The sequence below is a fragment of the Acyrthosiphon pisum genome, chromosome A1 (assembly GCF_005508785.2).
Source record: "Acyrthosiphon pisum isolate AL4f chromosome A1, pea_aphid_22Mar2018_4r6ur, whole genome shotgun sequence".
NCBI classification, from domain to species: Eukaryota; Metazoa; Arthropoda; class Insecta; order Hemiptera; family Aphididae; genus Acyrthosiphon; species Acyrthosiphon pisum.
Window position 1 is genome coordinate 20,892,234 of NC_042494.1, and position 21,975 is coordinate 20,914,208.

The window sequence follows — 21,975 nt, forward strand, 5'->3', positions numbered from 1 at the left end:
GCAAAATCATAAGTGCTTACAAATTGTATATAAATACGAGCCCCCTCTACGACATTGTACGTAAGCCGTGTCTATTAGCTCACGTAAGCAGTTTCAGAACATGTTACACGACGGCACAGCGTGTCAATACCAAGTGTAAATAAAATAACTTTAAAAAAAAAGTAGTCAAAGATTTGATTTGAATTGTAATTTGTTATTATAATAACATTAATATTCACAAATTTTTCCCTTTTCTTCAAGTGTAAGCAGTGCTTACAGTGCTTACATGCACGCTACGCCCCTGACATTACCTGTATGATTAACAATATATTTTACAGTTTGGACAGAATTTAGTAAGATTTAAAAAATTTTAATCAAATTCACATGTATTAAATCATATAAGAATAAGAGTATAAGACTATAATAGGTTATGGATTTAACATAATAATATAGGTATAATATAGACAATTATAAACAATGTATTTTTAATAAGGCCGTGGATTTTGTATCAAGACACCCAACAGGGTTTGATAAATGAGCATGAATTAAATATGATACCGAATAATATTTAAATATCTATACTACTGAACAAATTAAAGGTACAATCATATTTCTTACGATGACCCTAAGCATAATAATGAAAAGGAGTGAGGTATATTTAATTTCGGTATTGAACAAGTCAATCAAGATTCAAGACTTGTTTATAGCAACTATTTTAATGAAATATTTCACGTACCTATAGGCTATATAGTGCATTGTGTTTCACAAATATTTGGAATAAACGATGGGATTAGGCTTAAATTCAAAAATGTAATATGACCACGTAAACGAATTAAAGACACAAAACAAAAAATCTATTTATTGTGGTTCTCCGTTTTTCAATATTATTACCGAAAATACATCAATAAAACAACAATTGTTACAAAAATTATTTTACGATATTAATTTAAAATTAAATAGGTAGGTATTCTGATAATAATCTTTTATCTAAGAACAAAAAGCAGAAATTGTAAAATAATATAAATAATATAATAATAATGGAAAAAATAATTATACTAATTAGTAGGGCCTAGAATTATATGTACTAAAAACGTACGAAATATGCATTCATTTATGCAATTATCATTCAAAAAAGTATACACTTAAAATATGCAAAAATATGCAAGCAAAAATGCATTTTAATTAATAATTAAATTAAGAGCAGCAGAATTAAATGTACCTACCTAGCTGTAAAAGTTGTATTAGGTATATTACACAATTTTTATACATATTTTTTGATTTAAAACAAAAACGTGTAGTCTGGAAATGTTTGTTCATATACATTGAATAAATAGTTTTTCCTAAATGTTGACTCGTCCGGAATAGTCCGGAAAACCCAACGAAGAAATTGGTATGAAACACTTTGGTATTCGTAAAAAATAGAAATATGGAGTAGGTAGGTACACATCAAAAAACTATAAAATATGCATTTTAAAACCATCAATATACAATAAAAAATCGTAAAAACAGAAATATGCAAAATAAAACTTTGTATTCCTGTCTCCGGATCTATTGACTTTAATTAAACTTGTAGCTTATCTTATGGAATTAAAAAAAAAAATGTAATGCATATAAATCGGAGCCCTACTAATTAGTAATTACCTACTTATAATATAATATAAGTATATATATAATATATTAATATATAGGTATTAGGCGTATATTATCTACACATATTCAACAATATAGTAGATTATTATGTTAAATAATGTATATTTAAAACATTTACATTTTGAGCCACTCAATATAACTAATAAATAATTGCCAATAAGTGTAATATAATAATATTTAAATGTGAAAAGTGCCAAACGATATTGTATTACAGAATTAAAAAAAAAAATGTAGTTATATCATTATATAACAATAGTTGCTCTTGACCAACTATTTAATGTTATTGATCATTTGACTCTGAGCACTGACCCAGAATAATTAAGCATGAATAATTGAACACCATTTTTGTAACAAATCAAAGGTAAGTAAAATAATAAAATATAAAAATAATATTATTTGTATAATATTATATTAACTTGTACAATTATAATATGTATTTTAAAACCTACAAGATACTATTGATAATTTTGAATTAATTAATCAACGTGCTATCGAAGAAAAATAGTGAAATATTTCACAAAAAGTAAAAATTCAATAAATTCAATACATTAAAAAAATCATTAAAAACAAACATTGAAGTCACTTAAAAATAAAAACTAATCCAAAAAATTGAACATAATATGTAAGTAGTAGTTAAATATTTTTGTTGTAATTTTGAATTATTATACCTATGGAGATACCTTTTTGTTAAGCTATATAAGGTACATAGGATCAGAAGTTGTTAAATATTTGTCAAAACTCCCACCTCCTACCTACCTCATAAAGCATAACATTATGCGGTACACATAAATATGATTGATAAAAAGGTTAACATTAGTGTGATAAGATAATTTTATGAAGACTATGGGTTAGAGCCTATATTTAGGTTATCCAACAGACTATGGATTTACATTTTTTTTTTTTTTATAAGCATTACATTGAAGTTGGATTGATAATTTCTACAATTAATACAATAAAAATTTTAGAGTTCTATTCTAAATAATATAAATATATTACTGACTAACCTAAGCTAACACAATACTATAATATTATACATTATAATAATTTTATATCCTAAAAAAAATTATCCACTAATTTGCTTACAATCTATAACTTCAATATTATTTTGAATATTGGTGATGTAAAAATCAAATGATATATTCTTATACTGATTAAATAAAAATCCTCATTTTTTTTTCTGTCAAAGACTGATTTAAGTTATTCTATTTTATATCAACATAATAAAGATAGCGTGAATTCTACAACATATACCAAAACAATAAAGAAGTATCAGGTCGTGGGTATTAATAATCTTAAATTATTGAAATTAACAATTTATTATCATGGTAGGAGTAATTTTATTTTAGAACATATAAAGTAGATTTAATTAAGATAAGATTTGTTCGGTATAATATACTGAATATCTGATTTAGGAGTAGTTGTGGTTAAAATTCTTGTAATTTCTTGTTTTTACAACTGTTCAGTAACTGCAGGCTGAAAAATAAAAATATTATGTAATATATTTTATCTTAAAATTATGTTAGCAATTACTATTAAGATACCTATCTAATCAAAATAAATTTTATGACATTACAATTATTGTATTATGAGATGTGCGCAATTCAGAATCGGATGGTAGAAACTCAAATTCCCATTTATTTACATCTACTTTAGCTCTTGCGCTTTTTTTCACTTAAAAGTTCAACAAATCTCCATGAATGTTTTCTTCGATTTCTTTTTTACACAGGTATACAGCTAAAAAAAATATTCATACAAAAATAATTGTGACTTAATAAATAACCAGTTCTGAACAAATATTATGTTCTGTCATAGTTATATTTTATATTCACCATAATCATAATCATTCAAGCAAGCTTTATAAGTAATTTGTGAACTTGAAGACTGTAACAAATAATTCTAAATATAAATACATTTTAATGATAAAGTAAAAAACTTAATGACCTACTTATGTGGAATCTTGTTTTAAATTTGAATCCTTAGATATAAAAGTTGATCTTTTTATAAATTGTTAACTACAAAAAAATTATTCTATTTTAAATTTGATAAATTTTGTCAAAATTCGATCTTTAAATGTTTGTAAAAAAAATTGTGCCTGTATATTTTTAATATTTTTCAACTGCTATTGTAACAATATATATCAGGAGCCTTGTATTCATTTTTTACACTTTTTGGCCCTATAGATAAAACATTATTTATATTTATAGAAAAAAAAACTGAAAAAATTGAAAACTGACAATGTCCGTAAACAGCTCAAAAAGAGTCAAATTATTTTCAAAATTTTATCGTATATAGAAAATGTTAATATAAACATTCAGTGAAATTTTCAAGTAACTACAGTCATTCATTTTTTTATTACAGCAAAATAAAAAAATCATTACATGAAAAATCGAGTGAATATCAAATGTAGTAAAAATATAAATTTCAAACACTCATAAACATTTAATTTGACTTGCTTGTAAAAATTTTTTTTTTTTGAAAAAGGTAGACAAACTTATGAGGAATCTTGTATTACATTTTCAAATCTTAGATTTAAAAAGAAATTTTTCATGAGTTTCTAACTCAAAATAATTTGCAAATGTTTGGCATTTTTACGTATTTTGTCAATATTAGAACTTTAGATGCTTACCTATAAAAAAAAAATAGTGACTATGGATTTTCAATTTTTTTCATCTGCCTTTGAAACAATGTATTAGGAAACCTTCTATTAAATTTTCAAGATTTTTTAACCAACAAATAAAATTTTATTGATATTTATAGTAAAAAAACTAAAAAAAATGGAAACTGAAAATATCTGTAAAAAGCTCAAAATAAGTCAAAATATTTGGGAAATGTTATGGTGTATAGAAAATGCTAATATAAACATTCAGTCAAAATTGTATGAACCTACGGTCATTTGTTTTGGAGTTGCGCTAAAAACCAAAATTGATTTTCTCGAAAAGAGATTTTGCGTAAAAATTCCCGTTTTTTGCGGCGCTTGTGAAAACTATTGGAAATGTTGACCTCCCCAATGCACCAACAATATTCACTTTCCCATCGAACAAGATACTGAAGTTGAAAAATGAAGCATTATATTGATTATTTATCGTTTAAAGAATAAAAAAAAAACACACATCATTGTAAAATCAATACATTCACCGTTCCACTCAGAATCTAAAATGAAATGGATTAGGTACCTACTGGATTTTTTAACCATCTCACAGAAGGATTGCTGTGAAATCATACAGTATTTTGTAGTATAATAATATGTATGCAGATAAAAATTTCTAAATAATTTAATATAGGTATTTAGTTTTATATTACAATAAAGGAAATTCACCTATTTTATATGATTACCTAACCTAACCTAGGTTTAAAAATATATTTTATCATGAAAAAAATGTATTCCCTGTGCATTGATTAATAGAAAAAAAATGTTTATAGGCATATTTAAATTATAATATCACTTATCAACAAATTAAAAATATTAATGCAAGGTGTAATGAAAATTGTATTAATTTAATGGTTTAATCCAATTTTATGACCAAACATGGGTCACTAAATCATGTTTTGGGGATCATGAGCTCGGTAATGATTCGTTAAATGTTTAGTGATTGTCCATGCATATAACTTAAAAAAGTAGTTGTAGTAGTAGAATAATTAGCAATAAAAGGTAGGTGTTTATATTTACTAGATTACGATAAAAGCAACCGACATTCAACACAGTCAGATAATGATTAAGAATTGTGAACATGATAATATGTGACGACAATAGATTTGTCATGTACAATGCTTCATCTAAAACAAAACAAAACATTATATTAAGTTTTCTTCTGTTGGTCGTCTAAAATGTTTCAACTGCCTACAAGACTATTGGCTACCTTACCTGTATCAAAGTCCATTGTATTTATAAACCACGATAACAAACTGCTCCCTAAGGTAAAAATTGTTATTATTTCATAGGTAATATAATTTTATTGACTCATAAACAATTATTGTAATGTTATAGGTATGGAATATTTACCATTGATCTCTATGCGTGGAAATATTGATCTTGCACATTTTACAATTGTATTCAAAGGGACACGATTTACTTTATCGTCCATGCGATTAATCAGGTCACTCACCTGAGAAACAAAAGAAAAATATCAGTGAAATTGAATAAACAAAAATAAAACAAAAAAATTAGATGACGTCTACTTTTATGTTGATGATATGGTTCAGCACTTCTATATATTCCCTCTTCAATTTCTTGACCACCCGGTTAGGTGGTAATTCACCAGATGAATCATCTTGCAAATTCATGAGAGAATCAACCAACAAGTTACTGGCCGAGTCTTCTGATAAATTGAATGGCAACTCAACGGACCAATCGCTATTATTGGCAGAATCTCTAGTAATCCTGTGGAGAGGCAAAACAAAAATAATGTATTGTTTTAATGTTGATTCGTCATATAATTACTAAGAAAAACAGCAATTTGAGCAACCAGAAGTCAAGTTAGATACCGGCTGACCTAGAAAAGTAGATACTGAACTCGGTAAGTATGCTGTCAGAACTATAGGTACCTACTAACTGAAGTAATAGACGTGTACCAATAATTTTGTAATTTTGTAATGTTATTTTTTTCTTTATCAACATCGCATTGTTCTAAATTCTTGCAACAACTGTTGATTTGTTGATTTTTATTTTGTCACAAAGGTCTCAACTCTCAAGTTTTGTTTCCCAAATTTCCAAGCCACATAACAGCATAATATTATCGATTGTAATTCGTACATAACTAGCGGATAGTAAACATATATATTAGCTTTTGAGTGACAATCCTAAAAAAAGTACCGGTGAAAAATTTACCGAAATACTTATTTTTATACAGTTGTACAGTAAGTTAAACTTTGTATTTGAATGGGTAGTAATGTATAAAATAGTTGTACATATCATATATTTGTTTTCTGCCATAATATAACTAGGTATTATAACGGTATTTTTATCCGACATTTATCATGATAGGTACCTACTCATAACATAAGAAAGAGGTGTGATTAAAATATTATATTGGTTATAGCATTATTATAATAATTATATAGGTACAATTGTATTTATTTTACAGTTTGATTTTTGAATGTGAACGTGCCAAGCGGTTTAATTACGAACCGTGACAATGGCATCATAAAAGAAAAAATAGTCTGAACCTTGTCCAGAGAATAGAACATAAATCATGGCTATCGAATTTCTACTGTACCTATGTCTAATTCAGTGCTCGAATTGGAAATATAAAAGAAGGGGTGGTAACTTATAAAAAAATAGCGTTCCACTCAATGACTTAAATATACCCAACTCGTGGGGGCTTCCCCCCCACCCCAAGTAGTATTATCAACACTAATCGAACAATTACAACTATATACAAAGTGTACCAACACTACAACAATAAATAAATATTATTAAATTACAAACAAATAGCTCTAGTAGCTCTACATAATATGGTTCTCTTCGTTATTTTGTCGCTTAGGGTATAGTTAATTTCATCAGCACAACGGTTGTACTAAATAGGTACTGTTTAAAGTGTTACCGGCCATCGGATAACATGGCTTAATTAATTTGTATCTTGTTATACGAGCCTGTATTATCATAGAACAATTATAATAATAAATTATCATTTATCTCATATCTTTTGATTTATATCATTAATGAAATTTACAATTTATTACCACGGCTTTAGATAGAATGGTTGCACATCGGGCTATACTACGCAATGTTAGACCGCGGTGTACGAGAGTTCCTATCTAAAATACGAAAAAGTGAACTACTGCTAACGCTCTTCGCGGTCGTTAATTGGAATAACAATATTATATTATTCGCATATCCCATATTCCAATATGAATACAATATTGATGATGTTATGTAAGCAACTAGATAGCGCTATAACGTAACTTTTGACAGATTTTTGATAAGAACAATTAGTGATCACAAAATAATGACTCGTTGTGCAACCATTCTATCTAAAGCCGTGTTTATTACATACATAATATTTTGTTAAAATTTATAATACGATATATATATCTATATACTTTTATAAACGTTTTACAAGTTTTTCAATAATAATTTACATGTGGGACGTATCGTCCCAAAATTCAAATTAAAAATATAAGAAGAGGTACGCTAAAAAAAATAAAAATTTGAAGGGGAGCTCCGTCCCCCTGCGACCCCTTCCACCAATTCGAGCACTTATAAATAATCATAATATCATATTATATTATTATAAGTACCTATATTATCGGCACTCTACTTATCCCCAAATTGTGTATTGTGTAGATTGTTTAAAAATCGTATACCTGGCAGATACCTTATCATTCTACCATTGTTTAATTATTTAAAATATCTGTAAAAATAAATTTTAATGAGTTAATCGGCATCACGCTATTCACTGGAATACAACTTTCTTAACAAAAACATATGTTTAAAAGAAATAAAATGTGTGAGAATGGCCAAGAAATTACGTTTGAAGGATTTTTGAGAAATATTGTTTTGTATTTATTTACATGTAACAAAGAATAATGAAACATTTTTAATTATTAACTGCAGTGTAGAAAATTAGTGATATAATATTAGTTTTAAACAATATACTATACCTATTCCTATAATAATAATTATATACTTTCATTTGAAAGTTTTGTTATACGGTACATGAAAATGTACCTACAATAACGGATGGAGGCGAATAATTTCTAAACAAACATTAACTTCTCTCAAAAACTACAGCTCACCTCGCTACTTACATAAATAATAAACGACATTATAATACATTTTTAAAAAAAGTTAGGTATATATTACATATCTTTAAACCTATGTCTAATAGTAGTATAGTACCTACTATAATAATATTATAATTAAATACTAGCATACACACCATATTTTTAAGATTTTAAAAAAGGTCATCAGACTCTTCTTGAGGTAGCGGAACATATCGCGAGCTTCGACGGCAGCTGGACACGATCGATGATAATGACGACGACAAAGCAATATGAGTGGGTGGCGAAATTGTCGTTACCGTACGTGAACCAGTATGCGTCAATACGTAGTACGGTCACCCAACGAATGAAAGCTGTAAAGATTTCATATCCAGGACCCGGAGACACTGCGCGCGCATGGCCTAGCGATATGTCACCACCCCCCGTACACCTGTTGTGGTGGCGGCCTTGGACCCGGGAAATTAGTATGGTCGGTGGTGATGCTCCCTTTGGGGAAGGGGGTGTCAGCACGGACAGTGTAGACTAAGGTGTATCTGTTGTTCTGTGCCCAGACAGAGATAGGGTGACATTGGAGGTGTCGTGGGAGTATAATATAACTACCACCCTTAATTATAATAATACCATATACGATGGAAAGTAAAATACATCAAATATGAATAATAAATTTAAACAAGCTTCGCTTCTCACGTTGAATTTTTCTAGAAGAATATAATAAAGTAGGTACACTACAATGTAGTGTCATGTCAATGTGGTATAGTAATGTTGTTTCGAAAATAATGTATTTTCAAATGAAAATTGTTGAGACCGAAAATATACGTGCTGTATAATTTTGTTTGAAATTCAAAAAATATGGAAAATAGTATTAGACAGCCCCAATTTTTCTGATATCGAAACTATTGAATTTAAAATTTGATAAATTATACAAATCTTAAACAACGAAAGTATACAGATATTTTCAATGGGGGGGGGGGGAGGGGTTACGTTGAACAAGTGGTTTCCAAATTATACACCGCGAGTACCTTTCAGGGTTTATGAAGGTAAATTATTAGCAATTTGTAATTTATTTTTATATATCCATACGACCATATTACACGTAGGTATAGTGATAAAGTACTAAGGTGATGGGTACTCCGTGTGTATGCCGAACGTGTTACGTGTAAATATTTTTTATTTATATTTATTCTTCAAGAAGATAATGGGCCCCACTAAACGTGTTTGTGTGGGGGCCCATGAGTTCACAATTTGAAATATAAATACATTAAATAGTTCTTATAAATTAAATATTTACAATTTGTAATACTTATATACATTTCTCACATATCTAACTATAATATTAATAATATAAGTAATATATTTTTTTTTCTTTGTTTATATAATATAGTATTATGTAAAACATTGTGTAGTTAAATAATACAATATAATATGTTAATATAAAACTAAAATTAACAATAATTACTAAAGTCGTACAACTAATATGATAAATAATGCAGTAAAAATATACGTTTGTTATGAGTCTGTCTATATTTTGTTCTTGCAATAGCCAAAGTGTAAGTTTTTTTTTAAGAATCTTAAAAGTGTTGCTGTGTTTAATTTCTATTGATAGTATTTGAAAATTTTTGGACCAATATATAATTATGTGGATTGTGTTAATTTTTTGTGCATAGTTGGTACTTTGATATTAGATATTTGCTTAGTATTGTGTCCGTGTTCAGTTTTAAAAGTAAGGTTATTTTTAATTATGTAAATTACCGACGCTTTATAAAATAATTTTTTTATTGGTGGTACATTCATGTCATTGTATAAATATTTTGTGTGGTATCTTGAGTCTTTGTTTAGGATAATTTTTAGTATTTTGTTTTGGATTTTTTTTAATGGTTCTATAGTTGTGTCATACGTATCTCCCCACATAGAAATACCATATCTAATTATGGATTCTATTAATGCTTGATACACCACTTTAATTGTCTTAAGTTCTAAGATATCTCTTAAGTTTTTAAATGCATACATAAGTTTTCTTAATTTATTTGTTAAACATTTTATATGGTCATTCCATTTAAGATTATGACACATTTCTATACCTAAGTATTTACAGTTTTTAACTATTTTTACAAAGGTTTGGTATGTGCATATATTTTGATTTAAACAGTCATTCTCATGTATACATAGATTTGTTTTATTTGGTTGATTCGAATTAACTATATAGTGTGGTAATATGTAGGTTTTTTCTAAGTTTAGGAATACATTATTTTCACATAGCCATTTTTGTATTTTATTCATGTCGGATTGAACACTAGCAAATACTTCATCCCAGGATTGGCCTTCAACAAAATATATATGGATATATACTTTTTTAATAACTGTAGAACAATTTTATTGAAGAATAATGTATTAAGAACTATCTTAAGATATAAATTTATACCTAGAAATAATTAACTATAATGGTGAATAAAAAGTATATGAAATCATTCATAGAAATAAACAATTTAAGTTTCCAAGTTTCTATACCTAAAAGGGGCGTAGACAATGGGGGTCAGATCCCCCACCTCACATTATCTTAGTAAATAGTTTTGAGTGGGTGGGGGATTTTCCAATTTTCCCCTTCCATTAAGCCATGTTGTTTTTTTTCGATCACCCCCTTTCAGAAATCATGTTTTCGCCACTGATACCTAATTATCTTGTTATACGTTCTGAAAGTAAAAAAAAGGGTGCTTCTCGGATATGTGGTATACATATTATTATAGTATAAAGTATGCATACCTATAATACGCAGTAATAGTAGTACGCAGTACGTATATAAATGAACAAAATCAAATAATATTAAAATATTGAAATTGTTTGTGTATTAGCAAAATAAAAGTGGGTAAGTGGATGTTGCTCTGCTGTACAGTAGTTTACAAGTGGGTCAATGTATCCTGTAAGTTGAATTTTTATTATAAAAGGTATTATTATTTTTTATTCGTTTATATGGTGATAAACAAAGCATTAGAAATTAAAATCCCATTTTTAGCAGTTTTTCGTATTTTTTCGGTGGTTTTTCCTGTGGCATTAAATAACTATTGTGAAAATCTTACTTCCTAACTTGTTTACTTTTAATACCATTTATATAATTTATAAAAGTTTAGAGGCCAATATGGCAATATTTATATACAATAGACATTAAACATGTTTATATAACTACAATAGCTGCTAAATATGTTGTAAGGTACACTGTATCTACCTAATATAAGTATTTTTTATTTAGGGGGCAGACATGAACCAAGGATTTGAGCACCCTGTATTTGGGTGGGGCAAGTGTCCCTTGTTGCCTAGGGTGGAAGCAAGTTTACTTTATTCAGGGGGTGGCAATTTTATATCAAAATTCATCAGTTTTTAATCGCTATTAATATTGTCAGAAGTAAGGAGTTTGCCCGTTTGCCGGAAATTATGATTTTATGAACAAGTGGTAATGTAGTTTTAATTGATATACATAATAATATTATATTATACAACATTTTTAGTGTGAAAAAAAATCTCCCTGAAATAAATCAAAACTGAAATTTATGTATATTATGTTATTTTTTCATTCAACACAAAATACATTATCTTGATGTTTTTTTTTGGAGGGGGGGGATGATGGGTCATGAGTCATGACCCCTCCTGGATTCGTGCCTGAATAAACTAGGTAGTTTATCCAGTTAACGGCGACAGTATTATTGAATAGATAGGTAATAATCTGTATATACATTTTACATAAAAATAAACATGGAATAGTAATTTTTAACTTAATATTATTAAAGAAGTGCGATCATTGGATGGTTTCTTCCCTGGATGGTATTCATGTTCTAAATTTAGCTGAAACTTGTTTGCGCACCATCTATAATTTTTACCGGAAAAATCGGAACCAGTTTGCGCACACGGTTATATTAAATGTACAACTGGTTTGCGCACACGAAAATAATTATATTTTATCTCGGTGACGGATGGGCATTGATAATCATCGACCAATCTAAATAAATATACATAATAGGAAACTGTAATTACGGAAAATAATAGACATGTATATAATCCTACACGTATATTTACATATAATAAAATTAATATTAAAATTAAAATTAACATATTTTTTAAGTATAACATATTATTTATTAACAATTATTAATAAGCAAGTATTAGCATTTTTAACCACACCCATGAATACATTTACAGACAGTCCTAAGTCTGTAAGGAGGAAGGAAAATGTATGTAAGTACTTTAATAATTTACTTATTAATAAACAAATATTAATAAAGGCATTAAACAATTTAAGTCTAAAAGATAACTGTGCACAAACCATGTGTATGGTTACGGCTCAACTGTTCCCAAACGAGTGGTAGTTTTGTGCCCAAACAAGTTGTCTTTTTGGTATTTGTGCGCAAACCACTTCCTGCCCCTAAATTTATTGTAGCACATATTCTTATTATGCCCTTGTGTATAGATTGTATATTCTATAAAAAAAATTAAAAAAAAAAAAACTTAATATTATTATTTATATAATATTAATAATAATTATAATCTCTTGTATTATAATTTACTACTTATTTATTTATTTGAATATGGATATTAAATTGTATAAAATAATAAAATTGTAGGTACCTAATTATGTATCAAAATAAAACTTAATAATTTAATATTATATTTGTATCATTATTGACCAATATAATAGTTATATAAATGTATAATTGATAATAATATACTTACCTAATAAAACTAATTTATTAATATAGGTAGGTATAGGTGCATTATAGTAGGTGGTATTATTAAGTACAGTTAAAGTCAAAAATAATTTATGATGTAATAATTTACATTACCCTGATGATCAAATAATGTCCACTTTCGTCGAAATTTGATATCATACCCACGGTAAAATATTATTATAACAAGAGCACCTACCTATAATTAATATGCAATATTAGGTATACTAATAAATTTGCTCCATATACAAATTAAATTATGTACCTATACTATATCAATAAAAATATATAATGGTATATAATATTATACCAAACAATTCCAAACATTGATTTTTCCTGTTTGTTTAAACAGCCAAGTTATAAGACTTATTAGACTTTTTTTACAGTTCTGAACCCTGGACGCCCCTGGAAAATAAATTTTAGATTATTTCTCTTGGAGGGTAAACGATACACATTTCGTTTGAATTCAACTCGTGTATCCTTGGCCTAGTTTAGACCTGAAATCCCGTATTTATTGTAGCTGCGTACTTTCCATTTCACCCGGGCGGAATTGAGGGTAGCTGCAGGGTCACTTATCTCCTCCCCCCATAACAAGTGGGATGTTTTCTATCCCAGATCGATTTAAGCCTTAAAGGCTACGAACTCTCGTTTTTCGTTCACACAGTTTTCCACAATCAATAACAGGTACAGCCGTGGTAACAAGTGATGCATTAAAAGAGCTTTATAATACAATGTATATATTATATATACTGGTTGAATACTTGAGCGGTTGATAAGGACATAATATAACGTAAGACACTCTTTATTTTAGAAATTACTAACGATTATGAAAATAATTATTTCTTCATAATTGTAAGTCATTACAAAATATTATTTTTGAAGAAAAAACTATAATTTACCATTTTGGACAATAATAGTTGTTTTAAATTTCGTATCATAAACAGAATATTATTTGGAGTAATTTAATCTATAAAAATCAAATCTTGGACAAGTAGCTTATTAGTTACAACTTATAAAGTTTATAAATATATTTATAAGTATAAAATGTATTAGGTATATGATAACTTATAATTTATAAGTATTTAAAGCAGGGTTTAAATCAAAAATAATAATACCGTCTATCGTTATATGGATATTAAACGTTATGATCGAATGACTGTTTAACGTTATATAGAATTTAAACGTTTTTCAATTTATGCGTTTAAACGTTATAAAAATTTAAACGTTATTCAACTTAAGCTTTATGAATAGTTTAGCGTTATCTTTAGCTTGTTTCCCACACAAAACAGAGTGATTGAAAAATATAATATTACAAAAATAGCCATAATATATATTTTACTGACAGTTATAATTTCATAGATTTTTTTTTTTTAGGCAATTATTTGTTTCGTTATCCGTTATCCGTTTCAATCGTTTATCGTTTACTGGTACAGTAACTGTTATTCGTTTCAATCGTTTATCGTTTACCGATATGTTATCAGTTATTTCAATCGTTTTTTGATATGTTTAACGTTATACTCATTACGTTATAACAACGTTTTGAAGCCCTGATTTAAAGTGAGTGGAGAGTAGTGGATCGTAAGTTGTGGAGTACCTCTTGTACCACTCAGTTCATCGAAAATTTAAATACTTATTTAATACTAAATTACTACAATTTTATTTTTAGGAACGTAGGTACCTACTTATAACTTATATACCTAGTATGCGAAACCTATCATTTTAATAGAATTGAAGTAGGTAATATAATATAATAAATGGATATGTTTTTTATATTGAACACTGTAATAAATAGTTGTTATAGGGAACACGGAGTAAATCCGATATGAGGGTAAAACTGATATTGTTTATTACTATACATTATTCTACGAATGAAAATTATAAGTTTTATATTTTTTACATTCCTTATCGTGAAACATGTCGTTGTTATCACTGTTAACATCAACTGCCTACGATAACACTGTGTTCTATTGACTATTTTAGAGGATTCAATTTTTGTCTGTGCAGTGAAACAAATAATAATTGAATTCAACTGAGTGAAGTCCGCATGCGTCCTATAAGTAGATTGCAATTATAAATCAACAGTTTTGTTTTCAATAACAACTAACGGCCAACAGCCGTCAGTTATACATACTCATAGGCGGTACTAGACCCTCTTGGCAGGGGGGGGGGGCAGAAAATATTTTAACCATCTAACTATATGTTCAGGGGAGGGGGGTCGTTATTAAGGAATTATGTATTAATACAGGTACGGTTCTCAGGAGGGGTAGATGCCTACTCTGCCACCCACGTAGTACCGCCTATGTACATACTTTATAATTAAATGCTCATAGCGTTGGTTTTGTTAAACTTTTCATATTTTAATTTATTAGTTTTAAGATAATATTATACCTTTTTATTATAAAATAATGTAGCAATGTATGTAAACAGAGGTCGGGATTAATTAAAAACTTAGTAAATATCTTAAGGAATTAGCTAAAACTAAGAAATTACCAGTCAATTTTATTGAAACATCTTGTACCTTATGGAAGTACTGGAAAATAATTTATTTATAGTTACCTTACTGGACTGGAAATCAATACCTTAATAATCATAATTTAAAGCAAAGTACCGAGGAAGTCAACGGTCGTATACATGATTAAATTAATTTAATATTTTAAGAATATCTTTTGACTGAAACAGATCAAAATGTATGCTAGAAATTCAAAAATCCTATCCTTTTTGTTATTAATAAAATATTTTTGAAAATTTTCACATAATAATGCAATTACTGCGTTTCACATTAGCATTACTCCCATAATAGGTATAGTAAAGTGGTAGCATTTATAAAATGCAGTATTACCAATATCATATAACACTGCTAGTGGAAAATTCAGTAAGTACAACAAATGAACCCAATTAATAAAGATACTTCTGAATCATCAATTTTGGCGATATGCATTGTCATATAGGCAGTGACGGCACTACATATTTTGGGGCACTTGGCAATATTTATGGTCGGCCCTTGATGATTTTATAGAACTAGATGGTAAATACTTATACTTGATATTTTATTTTATATAACAGCTGACAATATTTAGACACTTAACTGATATCATTTGCAGTTAACAGTAGTGAAATATTTTATTATTCCTAATTGACGATTTATTTAAATAGATAGGTACAATTTATTAGATATTATTAAAATTAAAATATATATATTAGAATTAATATGCTTTAGATTCTAAGCCGAGCGATTGATTTTACAATGATGCATGTTTTTTTATCTGTCTGTTAACAACATTTTAGAAGGTAAAAATGCTACGATTTTCGAGATCAGCATCTTTCTTTCTGATGAAAAAATGAATGTAGTTGGTACCTACTTTTAGAAGGTAAAAATTGAAAATTCCAAGTTGTTTTAGAAAAACGTCAAGAAATCTTTGAAAACATTGATGTCATAAAATTATGAAAAAATAAATAAGTAGACACGTCCTGAGGACGTCGTCCTCTCTCCCTCCTCTCCCCTAACGCCGTCACTGTACATAGGTAATAATTTCATGTTCCTTAACAACACAACATTTAATTTGCACCCATATGATGACAATATCGGTTGCAATACCAAATTATATGTTTATAATATGTTTATAATAATATGTTAATTATATAGTTGGTCGTTGAACACTTGTTATAATAAAAATTTATTACGACTAAATTTTCGACGAAAGACGCGCGAAATCATTTTCCATTTTATTAGGAATTTGTGTGATTATTTATTTATGTGCATTTTGTTATTCGAGGCCACTCTACTATTAGGAATAGTATTACATCGCGATTTATGATTTCTGACGACTGAGGGTAAAATCCATAGCGGCCGACACGACTGCCGCGACGGCTTTCTTGCTGCGACCCTCGTACCGACATCTTTACATTTCAACAACGTTGCCGTTTTCTCCAGCAAATTTTTCGATTACACGGTGTACAGTTTATGGCACTTTATGCTATAATTATAAAATAGTTTATTATTATAATCAATACTATTGAGCACTTAGATCATATTAATGTTACAATGGACGGAACCATGTGCCGATACCGTATTTAAGTACCCTACTTGAAACTAGCCACGATATTAAAACCACACTGCTGAATTTAATATTGTGGCTAGTTTTTAAAGTAGTATCATTCAAACGTACAAACTTTCGTTTGAATGTTCGTAATGGCGTCAAAACTACAAATCGTCAGTACCAGGGCTGTAGTAGTAGTATCAGGAGTCAGGACGCGGCTGTGCGTGTACCGCGTAAACTTCACGTAGGAGTATTCACAGGCATCTCGCGACAAGATAATTTCCGATACCAAAATGTTCTTATCACTCAAACATTCTTATCACTATTTGTTTATTAACTATTTTCAAATTTTCACATATTAAATTAAACATTGCAATACACATTTATTATAATACACAAGTAGTAGTACAAAGTATATAATTAATACAACAAGTAATGATACAAATTTTTTTTTTACTTATAGGTAGTCTTCTAATAAACATGGTCAGGAAAATACATATAATATAATAATGAGTCATAAGAATAATATCTTAATTCTTAATATTAATGAAGAATAATATTTAATAAATATGGTCAAAGTCCACATGGACATTTTGCATAAACATATCTCTTTCCAGGGTCTTAATACAGCTTTCTTTTTCGGCAGTGGAAGGTTTTGGTAATAGTTGTGTAACAGTCTTCCTTGTCTTTGTCTTAGGCCATTTTCGAATCTGATTATTAATTTTTTTAAGATAGTTGTCTTCTGTTTTTTTGATACTTGTGTTGGTAGCTGGCTTAAATAAAGAAAGAGCTTTTGTGAAAATAATTGACTTTGAAAAAATAATCATTAAAAAAATTGTGTTTGGCTTTTTGATGCCGAACTTCATTTTTTATATTGACATGAACAAAAATCACAATTAGTAAAATTAACAATGTATTGGGCCTCACACACAAAAAATATTCTACACGCTACTGCATATTATCATATAAATAATTATTAATGAGTAATAAATTAAAATACGGTATTGTATTTATGTTTATTGTTTAGTGTTTAGGTTTAGCCATGTATTTGGGTAATATTTTGTGTAATACTACAATATATTTATGTTGGTGAATGGTATACTTGCAAAGATACGGGTATGATATGCCACCATTTTGCGACTCATTTATCAATGATAAAATAATAAAATAATAAAATAAAGGGGGAGAAATTCATATTCACATAACATTATTAGTCGCAAAATGGCGGCGTAGCATACCTGTATCTTTAGTGCCCTAGTACTAGTTGCCTCCTAATAGTCAGATAATAAATATATAAGTGGTTCCAAATATTTTCAAACATCATGTATTGAAATAAAATTGTAATTTTAAAGTAGTAATTTATGAACTTTTGTTGTATTTGATATTTGATACGATTATATCTATAGTTTATACGACTAAATATTAAGATAGAATGTAAACCAGACCTGTGCCAAACTATAATAAATAAAATACGTGCCAGTAATATGATCCAGTAACATTTAGTTGATTTCCAAAACTCGTTCTCGTTGTACGATATTATTTTTACAAATGTTATTATCGATTGTAAATTAGGTATTTCACTAGTTTTTAGAATGGATGAATGTGAAGTGTGAAACATGATTAGTGAAAAGGGAAAATGTGTTAAAATAATTTAATTCATTTAATTAGTTTAATTTTTTTATTCAAAAACATTTTAAATATAATTATATAATAGACATTTTATAATGTTATTTTAAATATATTATGTATTTTTAATTTTAATTATACAACCGAATTTTTATTATTTAATACATAATATTAAATTATATTAAGTGTATTATGTTAATTTTATAAATTCATCTATTTATGTGGAATTTGTTAGTAAAGTTTACGAACCACTACTTAATTTTATACGGGAGGCAACTATAGTGTGTAAATTCACACTAGTTGGGTTGGCCATAACACTCCCTCCACCATCACTACTTGCGAAATAGAGTTTATTGCAGTCAGAAAATTTATAATTTGAACAATCCTGTTATCAGTCATAATTATTATTAAATTGTTATTTAAATTTAGTTTAGTTATCAATTTGGTGTCAAAACTGTTATACGATTCTATATAAAAAAAAAAACAGAATATAATTTGTACAATAATATTTAGAACCACATAACATGATTAAAACGGTTATTCTGAAATATACCTACCTAAGAGTTCGACCTTAGTAATTCGACCTCGGTAATTAGTAATTACCTATGTAGTTTGTGGATATCAATTTTCGATGTTATATATAAATTATAGCAAAACCTTGTTCAAACAGTTTCAACCACTCTGTATATGAACCTACAAGTTGTATGTTAGCTACGAGCCAACAGCAACAGATTTATTGATTTTCTCCGCAATATATAGAACCCAATAATTGTCTATCGTGTATTCGTGTGCAACATTATTGCGATCAATATTGGACTATTGGAGCCAACGCCAGGTTCTTGGATATTAATTTCTACTCCATTATTATATTAATATACATGAAACTGTATACTTTAACCAATTCAAGAACCTTTTATAAATACACAGTCTTATGTTGTGTTGTAGTTTATTACACAACTGTTGATCAAACTTGAAATATTCCACTGTACTTGAATAATTTATTTATCATTTTCTATACTCAACAAAATGTTCAGAATATTTAGACTAATTTTAAACTATTTAAAAGCATTTGAAATTATTGATTTTTGTTTATTTATTTTAAAATGTTGTTATAATGTTTAGGCTCAATAAAATGCTTGAAAAATGAAAATGTAATGCAACATAAGTTGTTCTTAAAATTATACCTATTTAGGAAAATAAAAAATACAATATAATACAAATTAAAATGTCATTAATATATTATTTTATTTATGAGCATTTGAAGTACCTACAAATTTTGAAAAATTAGATATTTAAATAAAGAATAACGGTATTAGTTAGGTATTTTATCGAAATTTGAAAAATATTATTCGTTGGTAGGTACCTACTTCAAACTATAACGTTGGTACACTTTGACAATTCCAAACATTGATTTTTCTTGTTTGTTTTTGTCAAACCAAGAATATAACAAACCGACTTCGTGGCCCACTCGGTTTCTCATATCCTATCTAGAGCATATTTGAATTTTTTTATACAGTTCTGACCCCTGGAGTATTATTTTTAGGTTACATTCTTCCCAGAGGGAGAACGCTACGCGCCGTGTTTAAATTTACCTTCCGCGTCCCCCTGGCCTCGTTTAGACCTCAAATCCCGTCATTTTAGTATAGCTGCTTAACTTCCATTTCATCCAGTCGGAACTGATGTTTTACTACCTATCGATTTTACATAAGCTTTTGTTTTCGTTTTTACAATCAAGAACTGGTACAGTTATGGTAACAAGCGGCACGTTGAATAATTGTATAATACTACGTATAAAAGCCATAAAGTACTGAAAGTACTTTATTGTAAGGGTTATAATATAGTGTACTTACTTTAGAGTATTTAATCGTAATTTTACATAGATTGTACATATATTAAAATAAAAGATAAAACTTAATGATATTCAATACCTAGTAAATAGTTGGGTGCAGGGACTGGAACCTTTATGATTTTATCGGTTTGGGTTTAGGTTTCAGTTCTCAAAAATCCAAAATTTCGGTTACAGTTCTGGTTTCGGTTTTTAAAAATACCGAATTTCGGTTTCGGTTAATACCGGTTTTAACCCTTATTATTATTGCTTTGACTTTTTTTTTTATCAAAAAAGTACTAAAATGAACATAATATTAATAACCTCTTTTTAGTGACAGGTATTTGTATTAAGTGTAAATATTTCAGAATTTAGGTAATATTATAAAATAATGAATTATTATAAAATAATAAATTTCAATAAATAAATAAATTTTAAAATTTAAAATAAATAAAAAATTATTATTAAAAAAAAATTAAGAATGAATTTTTAACACACTTGGGCGACCTATGTTTCAGTTTGATATAATAATTTATAACTTATATATAAAAATACAAATTTAAACAATATATACCGCGCTAATGAAGACGGAAGAACAGTTCAGTAGTAGGTACAGTAGAATAATCGTAGTACATATAGTATAGTATAGTAGAGTATACAGAGCATAGTATAGACTATAATGGATTGTATTAGACTTGAATTCAATGATATAATAATGATATGATACAAAATATAATAATAAACGGCAAAAACATTAATTTCACAATGACTTTTGTTTGTTTATTTATTTTTTATTTCATATAAAGAAGACTTATTTTATTTTCAACATATAGTTCTAATAATAAAAAGCAGGTAAGTGGATATCGCTCTGCTATTCAGTAGATTACAAGTGGGTCATTGTATAATGGATTGTATTAGACTTGAATACAATGATATAATATCATTGTATAAGAAAAACGATTCTGAGCGGAGACGGTTTGTCAGTCTGGATATTTTATATTGTTATTATTTATTTTATTATGTAAGTTGAATTAATATTATAATATTTTATATAAATGTTATATTATATATTTTAATATATAATATAAATATATTATATATTTGTTTATATAATATAAATATATTATATATTTGTTTATATTTATTTTATCATGTAAGTTGAATTAATATTATAACATTATAATTTTTATGCGTTTCTATGGTGATAAGCAAAGCGTTAGAAATTAAAATCCCATTTTTAGCGTTTTTTCGTAATTTTTTGGTGGTTATTCCCGTGGAATTAAATAACTATTGAGAAAATCGAAAAATGACTTCTCTAAAGTACCATCTTGATCAAATTTTCTAAAAGATGAGGTACTATATGTTGAAATCAAAGCACTCCTTCTGGTAGAAATTTTGTATACAGGATATAAAAAAAAAATAAATAAAT

At 27.7% G+C, this 21,975-nt stretch overlaps 1 protein-coding gene across 1 annotated transcript; it reads right to left on the minus strand.

Moving 5' to 3' along the window:
• Positions 1 to 2,653: 2,653 nt before the first annotated feature.
• Positions 2,654 to 8,729, minus strand: LOC100570055 (regulator of G-protein signaling egl-10-like). The gene is made up of 8 exons (XM_016800845.2): positions 8,508 to 8,729; positions 5,806 to 6,007; positions 5,630 to 5,732; positions 5,492 to 5,539; positions 5,297 to 5,403; positions 3,459 to 3,510; positions 3,203 to 3,363; positions 2,654 to 3,102 (listed from the first exon to the last, which is right to left on the minus strand). The coding sequence occupies exons 1-7, from the start codon at positions 8,561 to 8,563 to the stop codon at positions 3,302 to 3,304; spliced, it is 630 nt and encodes a 209-aa protein (XP_016656334.1). The 5' UTR covers positions 8,564 to 8,729; the 3' UTR covers positions 2,654 to 3,102; positions 3,203 to 3,301.
• Positions 8,730 to 21,975: the final 13,246 nt, after the last annotated feature.